This window comes from Nycticebus coucang, chromosome 10 (assembly GCF_027406575.1).
Source record: "Nycticebus coucang isolate mNycCou1 chromosome 10, mNycCou1.pri, whole genome shotgun sequence".
Taxonomy (NCBI): Eukaryota; Metazoa; Chordata; class Mammalia; order Primates; family Lorisidae; genus Nycticebus; species Nycticebus coucang.
In genome coordinates this window covers 18,837,222-18,858,356 of record NC_069789.1, presented here as the reverse complement: position 1 = coordinate 18,858,356, position 21,135 = coordinate 18,837,222, and the positions used below count along the sequence as shown (strand labels likewise).

The window sequence follows — 21,135 nt, the reverse complement described above, 5'->3', positions numbered from 1 at the left end:
TTAATCTTTCCTTTAAATGCTTTTCTCCCACCTTTGATTACCATTGCTCTTCAGGATAAAAAGTTTAGGGTTGGGGATGTGTTTACTGGGTGGGGAGGCAGAAGAAGGGAGGTTAAAGTGGGTTAAGGCATGGTGGAGATGGGGCAAGGTAGGGGTCTCCCATTTCTGTCCTCTTCTACCTCAAGATGTGCAAAGGACGGTATTACAATCTTCAATGGATGAGGAGCTCTGACTGCAAGGCTGGTTTGAACATTCAAGATGCTGTTATTCATGCTGCTGTGGGAAATTGCTGAGTTTTGTGGTTTAATGCCAACCAGCGTGGGCAGTGGAAAACTGTTAGCCTGCCTTGTTGATGCCCGGTGATTAGTTCTAATATAAATATCTCAAAGAGGGTGATCCCATATGAAAAGTACTACGCAGCTGTGCAAAATTACAACAGTGAATTTCAGGACCCACAAGTCAGGGAAAGGAGTAATAATGGTTTTTCTAATAGCACTGTTACCCAAGAGGCAAACATTTAAGAGATAAATTTACTACTTAACTAATAATGCAAGATAGTACATTCTACTAAATGAGGCATTTTCTTGAAATATTAATTATTTTCGGGCGGCGCCTGTGGCTCAGTGAGTAGGGCGCTGGCCCCATATGCCGAGGGTGGTGGGTCAAACCCAGCCCCGGCCAAACTGCAACAAAAAAATAGCCGGGCGTTGTGGTGGGCACCTGTAGTCCCAGCTGCTCGGGAGGCTGAGGCAAGAGAATCGCGTAAGCCCAAGAGTTAGAGGTTGCTTTGAGCCGTGTGACGCCACGGCACTCTACCCGAGGGCGGTACAGTGAGACTCTGTCTCGACAAAAAAAAAACAAAACAAAAAACTTACAACCTATAAAAAAAAAAAAAGAAATATTAATTATTTTCTGTTAAAAAGGAATTATTGAAAGTTGGACTAATATATGTTAGCCCTTCCTATTAAAAACATATATTTCTATAGATTTCTATGTTTGTTATTTTGAAATCTACTTGGCAACAAAAGATTAATTCAAAATCCCATGGAGGCCTAAAAAAGGACAATAAGGAGATGAGGCTGCGTTACCCAGGTCGATGCGGACACCCAGACTGTGCACAAAGCGAGCACATTGTACCCCATAAACTCAGTGAGGCACACAGTTACGATCTAATGAAAAGATAAAATACTCCTAATTACTTACGTTAAAAAAAAAAAAAGAAATGACTTTATCATTTTTAAAAGTTGGTGATTTTATGATTTTGATCACCTTTCTTGCAAGTCACCTTGAGTTTTTAGATTTTGTGTTTAGGGATTGGCGTGGGAGCCCCTGAGCACTGCGTTAGGTCCTTGGGAATCAGATTCAGTGCCCACTACTTATGAGTGCCATGATGTTAGGATGGCTGCAAAACCTGCCAGTGCCTCAGTTTCCAGTCTGTGAAATGGGGAAGACTTGTACTGTAGGGAGGTTATGAGCATTCAATCACTTTAGTCCATTGAAGGAGTTCTTTAAATATTAGTGGCTATTACTATTATTGCTGGAATGTGACCCAGAACCCAGAAAAAAGAAAAATGAATTTTAGAAACTGAAGTTAGCCAAAGCACATATTGTTAAATCTCGTCCCTGACATTTAGACCCTCAGCCTACTTGAAGTCGTCTGTGAGCAGGATTGCTGATTTGGATCTACAGTTCAGAGTCCAGCAAGAGGAGGAAAGAGCCTGCACGAACCCACAGCTCACAGCAAGGAAGGAGGAAGAAACCCAAACACTCACCTGGAAAAACTGAGCATTTTGGAAACACTGCAGGGAGCGTGTAATCCCCAGCCGGGCAAAGTGGGCGCCCTGTGCCATGCAGATCTCCAGGCCTAAGCTGCCACCGCTCCAGGGCAGCCTTTGTGTACAGTATAAAGCTATACCTTATTAACTCATCTCCTTAGTTAGGACTGCTATGTTTTCAAAAGGTCTGTTTCAAAAAGCAGAACTTTCCCCAATAAATTTTATGCTTTTTTATTATGATAGCTAGATCTTTATTTCAAGAGTCATAAATAAATTACCTTTGAATTCAGTGAGGGGCATTATATTTAAAGTGAAAGAAAAAACTTTAATCGCTAAAATTTAAAGTTTAGAAAGAAAAGGTTTACATAATAAAAAAACTATAAAAACTGGGCAAGAAGTGGAAGAAATCGGTGGATAAGAAGCAGTGAAACCGAGCTGCCGGTTGCTATAAACTCCCCTGGGCGAAGGCCTTGCGCCAGGTGCTTGTCACCTTAACTCTGGAATTCAGGCTGTTCTTCCTGGAAAGGTTTCCTCAGTCTGTGCACAGCGGCTTCATGGTTTCTGTAATTGCAGCCTCTTCTACTTGCTTGTAGTTCTCCATTCGACCCAGATATTTTTGGACTCATCCTATTCTCCTTGCTTATCTTCTCTTATTTCCTCCTGTAAAACATGGAAGTTTTCATCTATGTAGTTTATCAGGTCAGCACCATCTGTGCATCATTTCAAAACTTCACTCAGCAGATACTAAATCAAGCACCTACTCCACACCAGGCTCTGTGCTGGACGCTGGGTATAGAGTGATGAATAAAACAGCCATTGTCCCTGCTCTCATGCACCGTCCATTCTGCTGGGGAGAAGAGCACCTCAAAAAGTGCCAGCAAAGAAACCCTGAAAGGCCTGAGACAGAAGGACCTGGGGCACTAGGGGCACAGATGTCAGAATGGGTGGCTGGCAAAGGCCCTTCTAACACGGAAGCACACTGAGATATGAAGAGCAGGAGCTAGCCACATGACAGAGAGGAAATCATTCCTGCTTAAACAGAACTCACTGTCATCACTGTTACTGTGAGAGTGTGCTCCTGCATCGCCCACCCTTAAAAGGTCTTTCTTGACTGTACTTTCTCACCAGCTACTGTCGTGTTTCTCTGCTCCCCTTTGCAGTGAAGTTCCTTGAAGAGTTGTCTGTGCTTGTTGCCTGTTCCTCTTCTGCCATTCTCTTGGAGTCCTGTTCCATTCAGATTCCCCCAGGCCCAGTACCATTGAACCTGACCTTGTCAAGGTCACTGTCGACCCCATCCTTCAGTTCTCGTGTTACTAGACCCAGTTACAGTACTGGACAGAGTGCATTCCTTTTCTTTCTTGGCAGATTTCCTTCTCTTGGCTTCTAAGACTCAGCTCTTTCTGGGTTTTCCTTCTGTCTTGCTGGTTCCTCATTCACAGGAAGCAAAGTTTTATAGGTTCCTCTGCCTTTTGACCCCTTATAATGTTGCATCCGCAGATGCTGCAAAGCTCTTGGTCTCTCCTGTCTCTATCTTCCCTCTTTTCTTTGGTTATTATATTCAGTCCTATGGCTTTAAATGTGCTGACTCTCAGATTTGTATCTCTAATTTAAACTCATCTCCGAAAATGTGGACTTGTATGTCTGAATTGACCACATTGACATCCCATGATGATAGTCCAAAACGGAGTTCCTTATCTCGACCTCACCCAGGCCTGCTTCACCTGTGGCCTTTCCCATCTCAACTCATGACAACCCATCCTTCCAGTGCTTTTGGTTAAACATCTTGGAATCATCCTCAAATCTTCTTTCCTTTTGTACCTGAATTCAGTCTCTCACAGGAAGTTGTGGTCACTGTTCCTTCCAAATGAATCTGCCTAGTGCATCTTTCTAGCTTTAATATGACCACCTGGTCTGAGCCATTTCATCTCTCACCTGGTGTCTACAGTAGCATCTTCCCTCCTTCAACCCATCCTCCCTGTACACTGTTCCTAACAAGAAAGCGAGGCTTTTTAATGCCGATGACCTGCTAACCACCCCATTTCACTCAGAAACCAAACCGGTACCCGTAAGTTCCCCCATGTGTAGCGGCTCACGTGCTCTCTGATCTCAGCTCCCACTGTCACTGTGCACGCTTCTCTGCCCAGGCTGGCCTTCCTGTTATTTTTCAGCCGAGCCAGGCACCCTCCAGACTGAGACCTCACTGGCTCTTCCTTCTACATGGAAGTTTCTTCCCCCAGATATCTGTGTGGCCAATCCCCTTGCCTTTCTTTGTATCTTGCTCTATTCTTTTAGTTGTTGTTGTACTTAATATCTTTGCATACTAATTCGGTATACTTACTTTTTGTTGTTCATACTTTATGGCATCACCTCTAGAAAGGAAGCTCCATCCCCTTTGTTCACTGATGAATCCCAGCAGCTAGGGCCAGTGCTGACCACTTCTGTTGTGTGAATCTAACTTCCCTTTGCAAATCAGTTCCCCTTCTCAATTTCTGCTTATAATTCTACCTTGATCCTTTTCCCCCCAGATTTAAATCTTAGAGAAATTTTTATTCTTTCAGTCAATCCTTCATTGAACATACTCCATCTGGGTCCTTTCTGCCTTGCTCTGAATTATGTCCGAAAGTCAGGAATCCCTTACTCTTCCCCAACCATGTCAATTTCCCAGGCCCTCGTTATGTCTCCTGGGAGTGGTGTTTATCCTCTGGCCTCTTTCCCTCCAGTGTACCTTATAAACCTCTTTCAAAAGTATAGCCTTACTCAAGCTACTGTTTGCCTTAGAGAGTATAAACTTTTTTTTACCCAGTATTTAAATGCAGATACGTGAAAGACCAAGGCCTGGGACCAAGGCCTGGGGTGGGTGTGTGTGTATGTATGGGTGGAGGCTGGGGCAGAGGAATGGAGCCCTGCTGGAGAAGAATCTGCAGAAAAATAATTGTTTAGGAACTTGATTCCTTCCCTCTGAATAGAGAAACGTTTGTTTTTCTTCCTTTGGAATTTCTGTATGTACTTGCAAGGCCTTCACGTGTTGTTAGTATACATTAGGGTGTCAGAGCACCCTGAAGAACATGCAATGAATTTTCTAACCAAATATATACAGCTCTATTACCAGTGCATTGTGGGAAATAGATGACACACAGATTTCTCTTTTCACCAAATATATTTTAGTTCCCCAAGTAGTTTTTAAAAGATTTTTAGGCTGGGCACTGTGGCTCACTTCTGTAATCTTAGCACCCTGGGAGGCCAGGCAGGAGGATCACTTGAGCTTAGGGGTTGGAGACTGGTGTGAGCAAGAGTGAGACCCCCATCTCTGCTAAAAATACAAAATTAGATGGGTGTAGTGTGTGCACCTGCAGTTCCAGCTATTGGAGAGGCTGAGGCAGGAGGTTAGCTTGCACCCAGGAGTTTGAGTTTGCTGTGAGCTAGGCTGGGGCCACAGCTTTTTAGCTTGGGCAACAACAGAACTAGGCTGTCTCTCTCTCAAAAAAAAAAAAAAAAAATCTTTTAACTTAAGCACCATGATCTCTGAGTACTTGATCTTTCTGTACATTTCTATGTTACTTTTCCACTTGCTTATATTATTCTGTAATATCTCAGCTATGGTTCAGTCCAACCAAATTAAACATTGATTTCTTCTCCTGGCTTGTTGCCTCCAGAGTCTCCTGCCCTTCCTCCTCCGGGAGGCCCAAGGCTGTGTTCTTGGTAAGCACAGCTCCGAGTTTATTTTACTGCAGTCATTTACTTTGGTAGCTCTTGGAATCTCTTGGATCTCTGTCCATCTGTCTATCAATCCTATGCCTATCTGTCTGTAATTATGGGCAAAAAGTCTGTACCAAATGATTCATGCCCTTAATTGTGTTTTTCCTCAAGAGTTTTATTCAAGTTGTATCTCTCATTTTCTTTAGCTGCTAAGGCATCAAATGTCTGCATTACAGTTGGGTTTATTTTTACTCATTCATTCATTCATTAAAAAGGTTCCACATACTGGAAGAAAATACTTACAAAAGCCATATATGACCAAGAACTGTTATCCAAGATAGACAGAGAATGTTTAAAATTCAGCAGTAGGAAAATGAACAACTTGAAAATAGGCTGAGGGTCTGAGCAGACACCTCACCAAGGAAGAAATACAGGTGACAAACGAGTGTATGGAAAGATGCTCCACCTCCTGGATCACTAGAGAACTGCAAGTGGAAACAGCATAAAGATGCCACCACACACCTGTTAGGACCGCAACACCATGGCTGGTGAGGGTGCAGTCAACACTGGGGAATGCAGAATGGGGCAGCCACTTTGGAAAATAGTTCTGCAGCTTCTTACAAAACTAACCATGTCCTTACCACTCAACCTAACAGTCTCACTCCTTGGTATTTACCCAAATGAGTTGAAAACTTAACGTCTGTGAGAAACCCTCACATAAATGTTTGTAACAGCTTTATTCATAGCTCAAACTTGGAAGCACCCTAGTTGGCCTTCCGTGGGCACATGGAGAGTAAACCGTGACACATCCTAAAGTATATTATTACAGGGGATAAAAAGAAATGGGTCATCAGGCCACAAAAGGACACGGAGGAACCTTCATGGCATGGTATTGAACAAAGGAAGACAATCTGAAAAAGCCGTGTACTCTAAGATTCCAACTGTTCAACCTTCTGGAAAAGGCAATACTACAGAGACAATAAAAAGACCAATACTTGCCAGGGGTTTGATGGTGGAGGATTTTTAGGGCAGGGAAACTGCTCTGTATGATATTGTAATGGTGGATGCATTTGTCAAAACCCACAGAATATACAACTCCAGGAGTGAGTCCTGACGTCAGCTGTGTACTTTGGGTGACAATGACATGTCAACATAGGCTCATCTGCTGATGGTTGTGTGTGTCTGTGGGAACTCTGTGTTTTCCCTCAGTTTTGCTATGAATCTCAAATGTATCTAAAAAATAAAGTCTATTAACTTTTAAAAAGTGTTCATAATTATTTACATGCCAGGTGTGAAGTAGCCACTTAGCCCTGTCTAAAAAAGATCACAGTTTTATGAGGGAGAGTAATGTCTGTAGGAGCAAAATTTGGTGAGGTAAGAAGTATGTTCAGATTCTTGGGAATGACCCATCTGAACTCTAGGCCTTTTGTCCCCTGACATTGTGGTCCATGTCATCCTCCCCTAGTCCGTTTTTTCTTTTCTCTTTTTTAGAGACAGGATCTGCCCGGACTGAGTGCAGTGAAGATGTCATAGCTCACTGTACTCTCAAATGCCCAGGCTTAAGTGATCCTCTTGTGTCAGCCTCACAAGTAGCAGGGCCTATGGGTGTGTGCCCCCAAGCTCAGCTAATTTTTCTTTCTCTTTCTTGTAGAGGTGGTGTCTTGCTATATTTTCCAGGCTGGTCTTGACCTCAGTCAAACAATCCTCCCACCTTGGCCTCCCAAAGTGCTGGGATTACAGGCATGAGCCACCCTGCTCGGCCCCTTACTCATTTCTGCCACCTCCTCCCATGGCCCCACTCTGCATTTTATCCTAAGTCTTCCCCCTCTGGAGTCTTAAGCCAGGTCCTTGCTCATTCTTCATGTCTCCCCATCCTCCCTCACATGTTCCCTCCCAGCTCTGTCCCTTGCAGCCCTGTTGTCAGCTCCCTCTGCACCCTGCTTAGGTTCCAGAATCCAGCCCTGCAGTCCCTTTCTGTCAGTACATGAATGTGAGTACCTTCAGGCCTTGGATGGGGAGCCGCACAAGAGAAAATTATCCAGGGAGACTCTGTGGCCATGGCACACCCTGTGGCAGGCTGTCTGTACCTTTGAGAGGTTGCAGATCTCTCTCAGCTCTCTGGCTGGACCTCTCTGGGTTTCAAACCCTGGCTCCAAGGACTCTATCTGGAAAGGAACCAGTGAGGCTCTTTATCTGAAACACGTTTCATGGTGTACATGGAATTGTTAATCCAATGAGCTGATATTTAATTTGCTTCAGTGATAGAAATCTGGGGTTAAGGTGTGGGTTTTGTTTATAGTACAGGGATGAGGAAGAAAAAAAGCCTAACGGTCTTGTAGCAAAAACAGGGGCTTACTTCGGGGAACTGCTGGGCTAACACTGCCATTTTAGACACATGCAGGCATCCACTGTTTACAAGTGGACACGCTCTCCTTTTATCTTCTTTGTCTTCCTTTGTGTATTTTGCTCAGAACTGAAGATGTCAAGGAGAATGTGCTGGTGATTTTACTCGTTGTTCTGGTCTCCCTGCTTGGATTTCTGACATTGAACCTGGGCTTCTGCAAGGATATGTGGGTGCTCGTCTTCTGCCTGGTCATGGCCAGCTGCCAGTACTCCCTGTTAAAGGCAAGGTCTCCTGTAATTCTTATAGTAACGTGCTGTCACTAATGTGGCCTTGTGATCATGAGATGATGACACAGATACTTCTGATTTGTGTTTTAGAGCGTTCAGCCTGACCCCGCCTCACCAATACACGTAAGTTTCCAAATGCAGGCAAATGGCTTGTCTTCTCTGCTTGTGTTAAAGACAGGGAAAAGGCCAAGATTGCTTCAAAAGGCAAAATCTTGATCTCTGTCTATATATTGAATATTAAAAGTAGAAATATTAAATAGAATTATGAATGCATGGTGGCCAAGTTCCAGTCGGATCTGAGAGCATGTGGGTAGCTTTGCCGGGTGAGTTTCCTATCCCACTGATCCCAAGCCAGGAAAGATCAACAGCCTGGGGAGGAAGCTGGCAGAGTCTGCAGTCAGAACGCCTGCCTTGGTTTCCAGATTCTTCCACTTGAATTTCTTACACTGAGCAAGATACTGGTCCTCTCCATACCTCAGTTTCCCTGTGTGTAAATGAAGCTAATGAAAACACTTGTGGGAATTTAATTCACGTAATGTGTTTGCAACAGTGCCTGGCTCACTGATATTGCTCAGTATATGTTAGCTGTTATTATTAGTAACATTGGTTATGTGGGCAAGAATCATTGTTCTTATTTTTTAATTATCGTATATATTTGTTGTGAAATATAAGGTGATATTTCAGTGTGTATATACTTTCTGGAATGATTAAATCAAGCTACGTAACATGGCTATCATTTTTTTTTTTTCCCTGATGGAACATTTAAAATTTGCTCTCAGCAATTTTCAAGCAAATTTCAAGTATTATTAACTGTAGTCACCATGCTATCTGGTAGATCTCTGGAATGCATTCCTCCGTCTGACTGAAACTTTGTACCCTTTAACCAACCTTTCCTCATTCCCCACCCTGCCTGCTCTAGGCCCCTGGGAACCACTATTCTAATCCTCACTGCTTCTATGAGCTTGGCTTTTTCAGATTTCCCATGTATGATCCTATAGTATTTTTCATTCAGTGCCTAGCTTATTTTCATTTAACCAAATGTCTTATGTGTTCGTCAGTGTACAGGGTTGCCTTCTTTTTAAACGCTAAATAATATTCCATTGTGTGTATACACCACATTTTCTTTTTTTTTTTTTTGTAGAGACAGAGTCTCACTTTATGGCCCTCAGTAGAGTGCTGTGGCCTCACACAGCTCACAGCAACCTCCAACTCCTGGGCTTAAGCGATTCTCTTGCCTCAGCCTCCCGAGTAGCTGGGACTACAGGCACCCGCCACAACGCCCGGCTATTTTTGGTTGCAGTTTGGCCGGGGCCGGGTTTGAACCCGCCACCCTCAGTATATGGGGCCGGCGCCTTACTGACTGAGCCACAGGCGCCGCCCCACCACATTTTCTTTATCCCTTCATTCCTTGAGGGACACTTAGATCGATTCCACGTCTTGGTTGTCCTGAATAGAGCTGCCATGAACATGGCAATGCAGATATCTCTGACATACTGATTTCATTTCCTTTGGATGTATACCTAGAAGTGGGGTTGCTGGGTCACATGGTAGTTGGATTTTTATTTTGGGAAAACTTCATACTGTTTTGCATAATGATTATACCAATTTACGTTCCCGTCAGCAGCGTACAGGGTTTCCTTTTTCTCCACATCTGCCCCAACACTTGCTGTCTTTTGTCTTTTTGGTAAAAAACTGCATAGTCTTATGGTCACCCCAGCTAGTGTGCAGTGGCAACATTATAGCTCACTGCAACCTCATATTCCTGGGCTCAAGCACTCCTCCTGCTTCAGCCTCCCAAGTAGCTGGGACTAGAGGTATATGCCACCAGGCCCAGCTAATTTTTTATTTTTAGTAGAGATTCTAGGCCTTAAGCAGTCCTCCTACTTCAGCCTCCCAAAGTGCTAGGATTATGGGCATGAGCCCCTGTGCCTGGCCTGTGAAAGACATTTTAACAGGTGCAAGGGGATGACTTAAAGCATTTTCCTAAATCATTATTCCTTTTGCATGACTTTTCTTTTTAGTGTTTTTTTCAAGTGTATTATTACCTTTCACCCCCATAACTTTGAGCTGGTTCAATAGCTATGACTCTGGGCTTCCCGGTACTGACGTGTTGGCCCTCTGGCATTGTTCTGTGAGCTCTGGGACACAGGCATGTGGCTCTCTGAGCCTCTGTGGGGGTGCACAGGGCACCCCGAGGCAGATACTGTCCCTGTGACACTCTGGCTACCGGCCTTTGCCAGGTGGACTTCCCAGCTCTCTGAGCAACCTTCTTTCCTTTCCAGCTCCTGTGGACCCCTGGAAAATCCTTTCAATGAAAGGAAGCTTGATCTTCCCTCTAATGTGCTTTTAAAAAATTCATATCCGCGATTCAGGAGTGATTTTAAATCTGTGATAGCTCCTGTTTAGCCCTTAGTAATTAAGAAAAGCTTATAATTGGACAGTCACGCGGCATACATTGCTATCCTGTTAAATTCCTGTGTTTCCCCTAATTGGTTTGCATATAGTACATCTTTTATCCTAGAGTCTGAATGTCAAGATAAGTAGGAGCAGCATAATTAGGGTATTGAGATGTATTGTTATGATTATCATCAGAAATCTGGGTTAGGTGGTGGGAGAGAGATGCTCAGCTTTGAGGTTTTTTTGTTCAAGCCCACCCTAGATGCCACATCACCACCCTCCTGCTCCAGGAAATCTTCCTTGCTTGTTATCACACATCAGTGTCACTGTTTTTCTGTGTGACTTGGGGGAGGGGTAGCCTATGCTATTAAACCTTCCTTTCTTGCACGTCCTTTCAGAAATAATGCAGAACGCTAGGAAAGGCAGTCGGCAGATACAGCTGCGTAATGCCTGTGGATCTTGTAATGCCCAGTATGATGACCCTGGTGAGCCCTGCTCTAGGTTGGGGCTGTATTGTCTGTTTCCCAGAGGAGTAATCTAAGCTGCTATTCCTTTGTCTCAGCAAGCACATCATCGTGAGACAGCAAGAAATTACTTTTTATACTGTTGTAGGAAGACATCGTCAGATATCTAACTATGTTTATTGCAGTAATTAATTTACTTACATGGATTTCTAAGTAGATTAGTCTCTAATTTGAGTTGGCATTTCTCCAGTATGCTAATGAAGAAAAAAATATGGTAGCTATAAAATATTTTCTGTTGCAATCTGGCAAAACGTGTGGACATTTAGAAGGCAGATTTTTTATCTTCCATTTATAGTTGAGGAAACTTTGAGATAGGAGGTGGACAAGAGTATAGAGCACAGAGACAGCGCTCAGGCCCACGGCTGTCTCAGTCCTGGCCAGTTTTCTTTTCTTTTTTTTTTTTTTTATTAAATCATAGCTGTGTACATTGATATATTCATGGGGCATCATTCACTAGCTTCGCAGACCGTTTACCAAGTTTCACATATACCCTTGTAAGATGCACTGCTGGTGTCATCCCACCAATCCCCTTCCCTCTACCCACCTCCCCCATCCCTCCCCTCCCTTTCCCCCTTCCCCCTATTCTTAGGTTGTAACTGGGTTATAGGTTTCATGTGAAAACCCTAAATTAGTTTCATAGTAGGGCTGAGTACATTGGGTACTTTTTCTTCTGTTCTTGAGATACTTTACTAAGAAGAATATGTTCCAGCTCCATCCATGTAAACATGAAAGAGGTAAAGTCTCCATCTTTCTTTAAGGCTGCATAATATTCCATGGTGTACATATACCACAATTTATTAATCCATTCGTGGATCGATGGGACAGTTTTCTTTCTTAAGGGGCTGTCAAGTGAACCAGACTGCTTTTCAAACCACACTAGGACTTTTGTCGGGAGGTGGTTTATTAATAAATTGAGCTGAATCTTGCTTTTAGAGTGATTGATTGACTTTATTTGTACTTTCTTCCAGGAACACAGGTGGCAAATTTTGGGCATGTTGTTAATAGCAGAAGAGAACAAATGGAAATAATATTTTTGTGTGTAACACTGTATGTTTGAGTTTTAAATACAAAATTAACAATGACTTGTGATAGATATGGTCCAGTATCCCCTGGGCCTAAAAAAATTTGATTCTGATTCTAAAAGAAAATAGGTAATACAAATGGGTAGAGCTGTAGAAGTTGTTTCATAAAAGTTGTGTTCTTTCAGTATTCTCTGTTTCATATTGAACGTGTCTGAGCCCAGTGTAGTGGTGCATGCCTGTAGTCCCAGCACTTTGGGAGACGATTGCTTGAGGCCAGGAGTTTAAGGCTGCAGCGAGCTGTGATCATGCTACAGCACTCTAGCCTGGGCAACACAGTGAGAAAAAAAGAAAAGAAAACAGTTCGGGAAGAGCTTGGGAAGATTAGGGGTTGGAGTGGAGATTGGAAACAGTGTGAGGATTAGACACTAGCAATATAGTAATGGGTGAAAGAGGATATAAATTTGCTTACGCAGATTTATACACAGGTCTAACCAACAATAGCCACTAATGATAACCCAGAAGGCAAACTTCAGCAGAATAGCTGAGAGCCATTAATAAACTGAAGCACTGTGTGGGGGTCACCTCTACAAACCAGAGTCCAAGCCCCTACAGCTGGGGCAGTGCCTGGGAATCTGCATTTTTATAACATCCAAGGGTGAATATGGTGGAGCTGACTCAGCTCCGCACCAAGAGGCATTGGGGTAACTGGAAGCATGCAGGTTTCAGATTTTAATCCGGCTTTGTCATGTGCAAGCTGTGGAGTCATAGGAAGCTTACTTCTTTGAATCTTAGAGGTTTTCTGCAAAAGGGAAATAATAAAACAGGATTATAAGGGAATGAAACAAGGTAATTCCCCTTAGTGTGTAGCATGGTGTGTGGTCCTGAAGCCACTAGCAAATGTTGGCAGTACTTTTGCATGTGTGTAAAATATGGGTAATCATCACAACCTCGGTTGGGTTTAGTAGAGTGGATTGGGCAACTTTTGCAATATGCCTGGTGTGGGTTCTGGAGCATCCTTAGCCCTCTGTAAATGTCTCCTTCCACTGCAGGTATTTGTCTGGTGTCCTCACTTACTGTACACAAGAGCAAGGGCTGCAACTGGTCATGTGCTCTATGTGATGACAGTTGCTATATTCATTTGGTAGACATTTGGGAAGACATTTGGTATCCAAGTCAGGAAACTTTATTTTAGAACGGTTTTAGGAAGATCATACAGAGAACCTTCATGTACCCATGTCCTGCTCCCCTGTGTTACCTTTTACATTAGTTGCAATTAATGGAACAATACTGATACATTATTATTAACTAAAGTACACATTTTACTCAGATTTCCTTAATTTTACCTACTGTCCTTTGCCTGTTTGAGGACCCCGTCTGGGAGACCGTTTCCCATCTGACTACTAAGTCTCCTTAGGCTCCTCTTGGCTATAGCAATTTCTCAGATTTTCCTCAGGCCTGAAGAAAATTTGTCTGATTCTAAAAGGAAACAGGTCTGGTAAAGCTTAAAAAAATTGGAGTTTGGGGTGGAAGCTGGAGGAAATCTGAGGATCAGATGCTGGCGGCATAGTAGTAGACCTTCGCAGCCTTGTGGAAGATTGGCCAGGTACTTTGCAGACTGTCCCTCAGTTGGGATTTGTCTGATCTTTATCTCGTGATTGGACAGGATTGTGGATTTTTAAGAGGAATGTCACAGAGGTAACGTGTCATGCTGGCTACGCTCACATCATGTCAGGGCACAAATGATCAGTGTGACTTATCGCTGTTGATGCTGACCTTAATCACCTGGGCAAGGCAGTGTTTGTAAGAGGAAGGATTTTAGAAATAATTTCTCAATCCTTAATACCAGGAATAATAAGGTCGATATAGTTTTAATTGATCTTGATTGAAAGTGAAAGTCAAATAATATTTTTGTATTTCCATTGCTAAGAAAATTACTGCTTAAAGCAGGAGCCATTCCAAATTGCCTTCTTGAATTTTCATATCCTAAAATTGATCAAAGGCAGAATGTACCCCTTTTTCTAATGTCTTTCACTGCCTTTGAGGGAAATGCTAAGGCAGTGGGGAAGTAATGTGGATGAGGAGGCAGCAGGACGGATGCCCTGGAAGCGCTCGGTGAGCACACTATGGCCATCTTGCTGTCCCTGTGTCCCTGGCCTGTGCTGCTGTATCCTCTGTTTTACATCACAGACCTGAAAGTTAGAAGTTGGTTCTAAAATAGATTGATCTGCAGAATTAAAAGTTAAACTAAGCGTAAGGAATCTTGTTTGCCTTCATCTTTTCAATTCTTAAAGTAGCCTATCAGATTTCTACCATATTTAAACTAAAGTAGCCTCTAAATCAGTTGAGAATTAGCCCAACTAATTTTTGAGACTGATCTACACCATTTTCTGTAAAATATTTTGGATTCTCTTGTATACACAGAGTGTGGGGCATAGATTGCTTGCTGTCTAGGGCAGGGGATGCCCATCCCAGGAGTCCTGTGTTTGCTCCACATTTGAGGGGAGCTGAAGTACATAGTTGTAGACACTCAGGATGACCCTCTGTGGAGAGCTCGACTGCAAACCCAAAATGCAAAAGGAATCATCAACAGCCACCAAGAAATGACGGGTGAGCAAGGTAGCCTGTACCGTCTTGTTGTCTTGGTATAAATCGCAGAGCACAGCGAGGAGAGTGATGAGAGCTCTGTGCAGGTGATGGCCATGTCGCAGAGCAGCAGGAGGGGCGGGCGGAACAGGTGTGGTTTCTCTACACCCTGTGCAGGTTGGGAGCCCCGTGCTCCACCCAGAGCCCTTTTAGGAAAAGCTGACACCCCCAAATTACCACGAATGCTTCCCCTATTCTCTGTATTTTCCTTACACGAATAACATTCACATTCTGTGTTTAGAGAGTGGCCATGATGTCAGGCTGAGTCCTTGGCCTGAGGGATCCAGTGCCCACAGCATTCACCCCCTGGGTGTTGCGGGGAGCCAGGCAGTGGGCCCAAACCCTTCTTCTGCCACAGTTTTCTGTCTGTGAGGCCTGGGGTACCTTTCATTCTCACACCTCAGTTACTCTTGTGGAAACGGGAATAGTGTCCACTGTTCTGGGTGTTCTAGGATTAGCCAGGTTGGGCAGCGAGTGCCTGAGACGGGGAGAGGCTGTACGAGGACAGCAGTTGTCCTGATGTTGGTATACCCTCGTCATCAGAAATGGTAGCTGGACCTCTCTGCACGGCCGAGCCAGGAACACGGGTGAATGTGGTGGCTGTGAAGGGCTCTCTTTGACCCAATGAGGTGAAGCCTGGAGCTGGCAAAGGCCCAGAGCCAAGCCCAGGTGGACAGCCCCCGGCTCAAGTCTCCCCTGAGGCCCAACCTTGATCTAGCCCTGGGTCCTCTAAGATTCTCTCAGATACCCCATCTTCTTTGTAATAATTTTTTTTCCTTAAGATTAACAACCAAATGTGGAAAGCATTTGGTTATCCCATTGTCTTCCTGAGAGGTAACTAGGGACGGCCTTGTCACGTAGCCACAGATGCTCCCCGCAGGTGGGGCTCCGCAGTTTCTGTTAGAGACGCTCAGTTTGCTCTTCCCCTTCCCTGTGACCAGTGTATAATATGGGCCATGAAAAGGTGTGTGTCCAGGGGCTGCTGGAAAGAGCAGGTGCACATGTGAAGCTGCTTGGGCAGGAGCTAGCACCGTGCTCCGCAGCTGAGTTTGGTTAGCACACCCACGTGACTTTAAAGTTAAAATAGATGAGAAAGGACCAAGTGAAATGAATTCTTTTTTTTTTTTGGGACTGGCTCCCTACCACTTTGAGCCACAGGCGCCGCCCTGAAATGAATTCTTAAGAGATTATAATCAGACTTCATCTGGTGGATCGAGTGGAATTTTTCTGTTGAAAAAAATTTAAAAATCAATCCTTGGGGACTTTGGTGTTTGGTTCGTATGTGAAAATAGTAGCTGAAGAGCGGGGGAATGTTATAGCAGGTGTTCTTAGGAATCAAGGCAAGGAGAAGCTGCGTATGTGCCATGTATTAGTGGTATGCTGGGGATTTGGGACCACCCTAAACACAGGATGGGACAGTGCAAACACAGCGAGGCAGGAGCTCTGGGTAAACAGGCCTTAAGCTTTGTTTCAGGAATTACACAAAGAAAGCACTGCCCTGCTCAGACTGTTTGACCCAACATGATATCTCAGGTAATGTATTTCAACCCTTTATAAAAGGAAAAATCAGAGCAAGTGGAAGGTAGCTATTTAATTATTTTCCCAAACTGTGTATGTTTGCATACTGCACAGGTATTTATAATGGCAAATTTATTTTGCTTTTCACTTGATGAGAAATGTATTTAGGTTTAACTCAGGTTTTAGTTTCATTTTTTTAAAGGGAAATAAGGTATTCCCATATCCATTAATCTAAGACTTAGTTGGATTTAAAAGAAAATTTCATAAGGGTGCAAATGTTCTCAAGACTTAGCCTGGACTCTGGGCCAAACATAGTCAGCTTCCATGGACAGACTGTATTTTCCTTCCCGTTTAAAGTCTGTCTCAGAATAGAACTATTTCTATTATAGAAGCAATGGCAATTTAAATTGCATTTCTAAATATAATATGTTCAAGGCAGTCACTTTAAAAATTTATATCTGAAATCATACTGCTTTAATCTTTACTTTTTACACTCAAGGTAGTTCATGAATTGCAAAGAATATTTTCTGCCTAATTAATTTCTGTTGCTTTTTAAAATCTTAATGAATTGTGCATTGATTTGTGAGATATAAATTCTTTGTTGGCTTTTGCCCTGGAAAGTTGATGTTGTATCTTTTTCTTAATTTTTTTATTCATTCAGGTATAATAAAAAGTGTTTCTGCTTAACCTTACAACAATATTTTGAATGCTAAGATGAAGTCTGCTAAATATTTGGAGCCCTTCAGAGGAAAGTGCTGTGAATATAGTGTTATCGTATAAATGACAAGTTTTTCATTGCACCAGCCCACTGTGCTGTGCTGAGACATTTGTTCAGTCTCTGCTGGGGTAACTGCACCTGCGCTGTCTTGCTTTCTAAGACTCTAGGAGATTGAAGCCTACAGCTTCTAATTCTATTTCTTATTACTCGTGGAGCCCAAATGTAGAGCAAATAATGGTTTAAATTAGTTTTGCCCTTGAAGTGAACAAATGAATGGAAGTTTCACTGTTGGGGAAAGCAGTGAATTAGAGCCAGATTTTCTCCAAGGGTAGTAATTAAATTTTTAGGTAAATCTTGTTGAGATTGAGAAGCATAAGGTCCTTTTTGATATTTTGATTCTGATCTAACAGAAGCAGCATCAGGCTTTTTTTCTTTTTCTCTTCGGGTGTTCTGCGTGAATGAACTGTGGTATAAGTTGTAAATGTGGTATCAGTTACTGACTGTGAGGCTTTTGTCATTTAATCAGAATGAGAGGTATTATTCAGAAATTGTGTTTGTTTTCTAGGGACACAACCAAATCATAACATACAGCAGACCAATCTATTTCTGTGTGCTGTGTGGCCTTATTTTGCTTCTTGATACCGGGGCCAAAGCCAGGCACCCTCCCCGTCACGTTGTATATGGCCTGAAGCTCCTCTCTCCTGTGGCCCTGCAGTCAGCTAGGGACTTCTTAATAGGTAAGTTCACTGTGGCGTTGTGGGGGAAAAATGAGGGGGAAGGATTTGTCTCTCTTTTATCTTCTGCACCCCTAGTTGGAGAAGCTGCCTTACTTGGTTATTGGGTAGAGAGGTGTACATTTCCCTCTTGTCATGGAAGCCCAAGCCCCAAAGCATTCAGTGATGGAATCCATTTAAAGGATGTTGGTATTCATGATCAAGAAGTTGCGGCACTGTGATATCTGCAGAATAGTTGCTGTGCTGTCTACTGGGTGCTTCTGCCATCAGGTGGTTAGCGTGAACAGGCGTGAACCTCAGTACGGGTGGAGTCCTGGCTGCTCTGGTCACTCCGGTCTCCACCGGTGCCTTTATTTTGGGTCTGTGTTTGACATGAAATGCTGTTTAAACCAGTCACCTATATTTTGTAATGTTTAGACCACTGGCTATTTGAATTCCAACTTTGCCACTTCACTATATGTGTGACTGTAAGTAAAACCAACTGGGGAGAAACATACTGCCCGCCTCGGAAGTCACTGCAAGTTTTAAATGACATACCATGCTTGAACATATAGAACGGTGAGGGAAGGGTGCCTGGCACCAAGCTTTTACCGCTATTGTCATTATTATGCACAGAGGCTGCTCCAGTATTGACCTGCAGCTCTGAAGACCTGACTGCCAATGCTCAGAGAATTCTTGTGCGGACTTCAGTGGGCTGACACACCTGCTGACTTGTAATTGGTGTGATGGCATTTGCCAACTGAGTTGATAAAGGGTGGCTCCTAAAGACACCAGCCTGCATCTCTCACTTGCCATAGAAATCTTACTAAAGAGGAGACTGTCAAAGCCATAGATCCCACATCACCCTTTCCACACCCCCAGGATAGCTCCTTGGATCTCTCCAGTGGAGCTGGCTGTGGTGCCCAGAAGTGGCATAAGCTTTCTTGTGCTCCTGACAGGTGGGCACTTGGGTAGGCGTTCTGTCCTCTGACCTCCCTCCCAACCATTTCTCTTCCTGTTGTGTCCGTATTCACTCCCCCTGCACTCAGCCCACCTCAAGCCCACTGTTCTAGGCATCCTCAGAACTTCTCTTCCAGTTACATCACCTGAGGAGCTGTTTAGCTTCTTAATGCCAAAGTGTTAGGCACCACTTTTCAGAGAGTCTCTGAGTTCAGTTAGGAAACAGAAACTTGTTGGTTAAAAAAACATGGGAAGAGATCCCATGATTAGACTCCCAGTCATTGCTCAAGAATATCTGTTTCTACTCTTCCTGATATTTTTCACTTCACTTTTGTCATTTGATGCTCTTGTCAGTTGGAACACACGCGCACACACACTTGCACGCGCGCACACCCACACACGCAAGAGTAAGGAAGGAGAAAGTCTCCAGCCATCTTCACCTTCCATTACTTAGTCCACCCACCTTCCTTGTCCACTCAGTTGCAGGGAGAAGTCAGAGCCTGAGTGGACAGAGACACCTGGTCATTACGCACACACTCAGGAGGGCCGTACTTTCCTGGTCCTTACTGCACACACTCAGGAGGGCCGTCCTTTCCTGGTCCTTACTGCACACACTCAGGAGGGCCGTCCTTTCCTGGTCCTTACTGCACACATTCAGGAGGGCTGTCCTTCCTGCCATCTTCTTTTTGCAAATAGCAGCGCTGGGGTCAAGAGCTCAAGGGCACGCAGGATCTGGTATTAGAGGTGGAGAAGAGGGCGTAAAGGGATTTTAGAAGATGTTCAAGAAACATTTGTATGAAGTGTTGCCTTTTCCCTCTCCACAGCCCACATTCCACCCTGGGTACTTCATGGCTGTATTTTCTCCAGGTTACTGGGTTACTGTTGGTAGAGTCCCACTCATAGGTCACAAGGGTCTGTGCCTGGGCCAGAAGTCCACCTGCTGCGACCTTTCCCTTCTCCTCCTCCTTTGTTTTCTTCTCCAACCTTGGTTAAGGGTGGTTAACAACATCACATCTCCCTCAGTTTGGTTCTGTTGTCTGTCCTCTAGCAAGTCATACTTCTCATAGTTTGTAACCTAGTTTGTGGCAGGCTGTTTATGTTTGTCGTATTTGATTAACGTCTGTCTCCCTCACTAGCTTATCTACACAGGGAAGGCAAGGTGAAGACCTGCCTGGTTTCTCTCCACTGAGTCCTCAGCGGAGTCTGCTGTCTACAGACACTAACTGAATACATGTTAAATGCATGAAATAATGTTTTAAGTACTAAAGAGATTAATGGACAAATGAACTCTTGGAATGCTTCCCATTCATAAATTAGAGAAGGTTATAGTCAATTTGCCCATGGAATAAGTTGGACTTACGATCTGTAGAAAGAGATTTGGAGGCAGAAGAGCATGACATATATTCCATTGACAAATTGCTTTTTGGTACATAGGTCTGTCCTTCTGCTTTTGTTTTTTCTTTTGTTGTTGTTGTTTAATTTGCTACTGTAAAAAAGCCAGCCCTGTTGACTGAGTGCAGTTGTCTTGGCAAACTTACAAATGGTGTTAGAATGGGAGGTGTTATTGGAGCTCAAAAAGTAAGACCTTAATGTACTTGGAAAAAGCCTGAGACTTTACTTTTAGTAGTAACCCTTGTTCTAGAATATGTTACTAGCTATGCACATTCACATTTTATTTTTCTTCAAATCAGTCACATTTGGGACTGGACAGGGAGCGTTCTTTCAGTGGAAGCCTATTTTCCTATGAAATTTTCTCCCTAATAATATATTTTCGTCTTCTCGTCAACAGTGACAAGTAAAAATGTTGATAAATATTCCTGTAAGTCGACAAAATGACTTATGGGGTAAAGATAAATAGAACAATAGCAATCTCTGTAGAATGAATGCATTAAACACACTAATTTACACTGAGCAGGAAAAGGTGGTGAAATGAATTTAGAACACATGGAAAAGAGGAAGGAGATAGAAGCTTATACTGTTTTTCTGACTTCAGGAGGGAGAACAAAGGCAATTTGGAGCTATTTCTTCTTTGTGGCGCTTCTTCACCCTGTTTCCCCCCTCTAACAAGGGATCTAAGTAGATCTAATAATGCTGCCATTATTATGTCCAAGCAGCAGCCAGAAGAGAAGAAAAAATTGGGAGAAAACAGAAGATTAGAAGGAAAAAGGAGTGTATTTGTTTCAGGGCTGCCATACAAATTACTCCAAATGAGTGGCTTAAAACACCAGAAATTTATTGCCTCCCAGTTCTGGAGACTGGACGTCCAAAATGCAGGTATCAGCAGGGCCGTGGCCTCCGAAGGCTCCAGAGAGGGCCCAGAACGCGCCTGTCTCCAAGGCTCATCGGGGGCCGTCCCCCTGTGTCCGCACAGTCTTCCATTGTGTGTGTCTCTGCCAAATTTCCCCCTTTTATAAGGACACTAGTCATATCGATGAGGGCCCAGATAGACCCTAATGCCCTCAGCTCAACTGGTTAATTTTCCAAGACCTTATTTCTAAATGAAGTCATATTCACAGTTACTTGGGGTGAGGATTTCAA

At 43.5% G+C, this 21,135-nt stretch overlaps 1 protein-coding gene across 7 annotated transcripts in view; it reads left to right on the top strand.

The window, feature by feature from the left end:
• Positions 1-21,135, top strand: part of PCNX2 (pecanex 2) — a 380,334-nt gene that overhangs the window by 75,438 nt on the left and 283,761 nt on the right. For 6 of the 7 annotated variants that reach the window (XM_053605995.1, XM_053605996.1, XM_053605997.1 and 3 more), the window contains exons 11-13: positions 7,943-8,096; positions 8,193-8,225; positions 17,490-17,661. In XM_053605995.1, coding sequence (XP_053461970.1) covers positions 7,943-8,096; positions 8,193-8,225; positions 17,490-17,661 — 359 coding nt within the window. The remainder of the gene's footprint in view (positions 1-7,942; positions 8,097-8,192; positions 8,226-17,489; positions 17,662-21,135) is intronic. The other variant, XM_053605999.1, reaches the window with a different exon arrangement.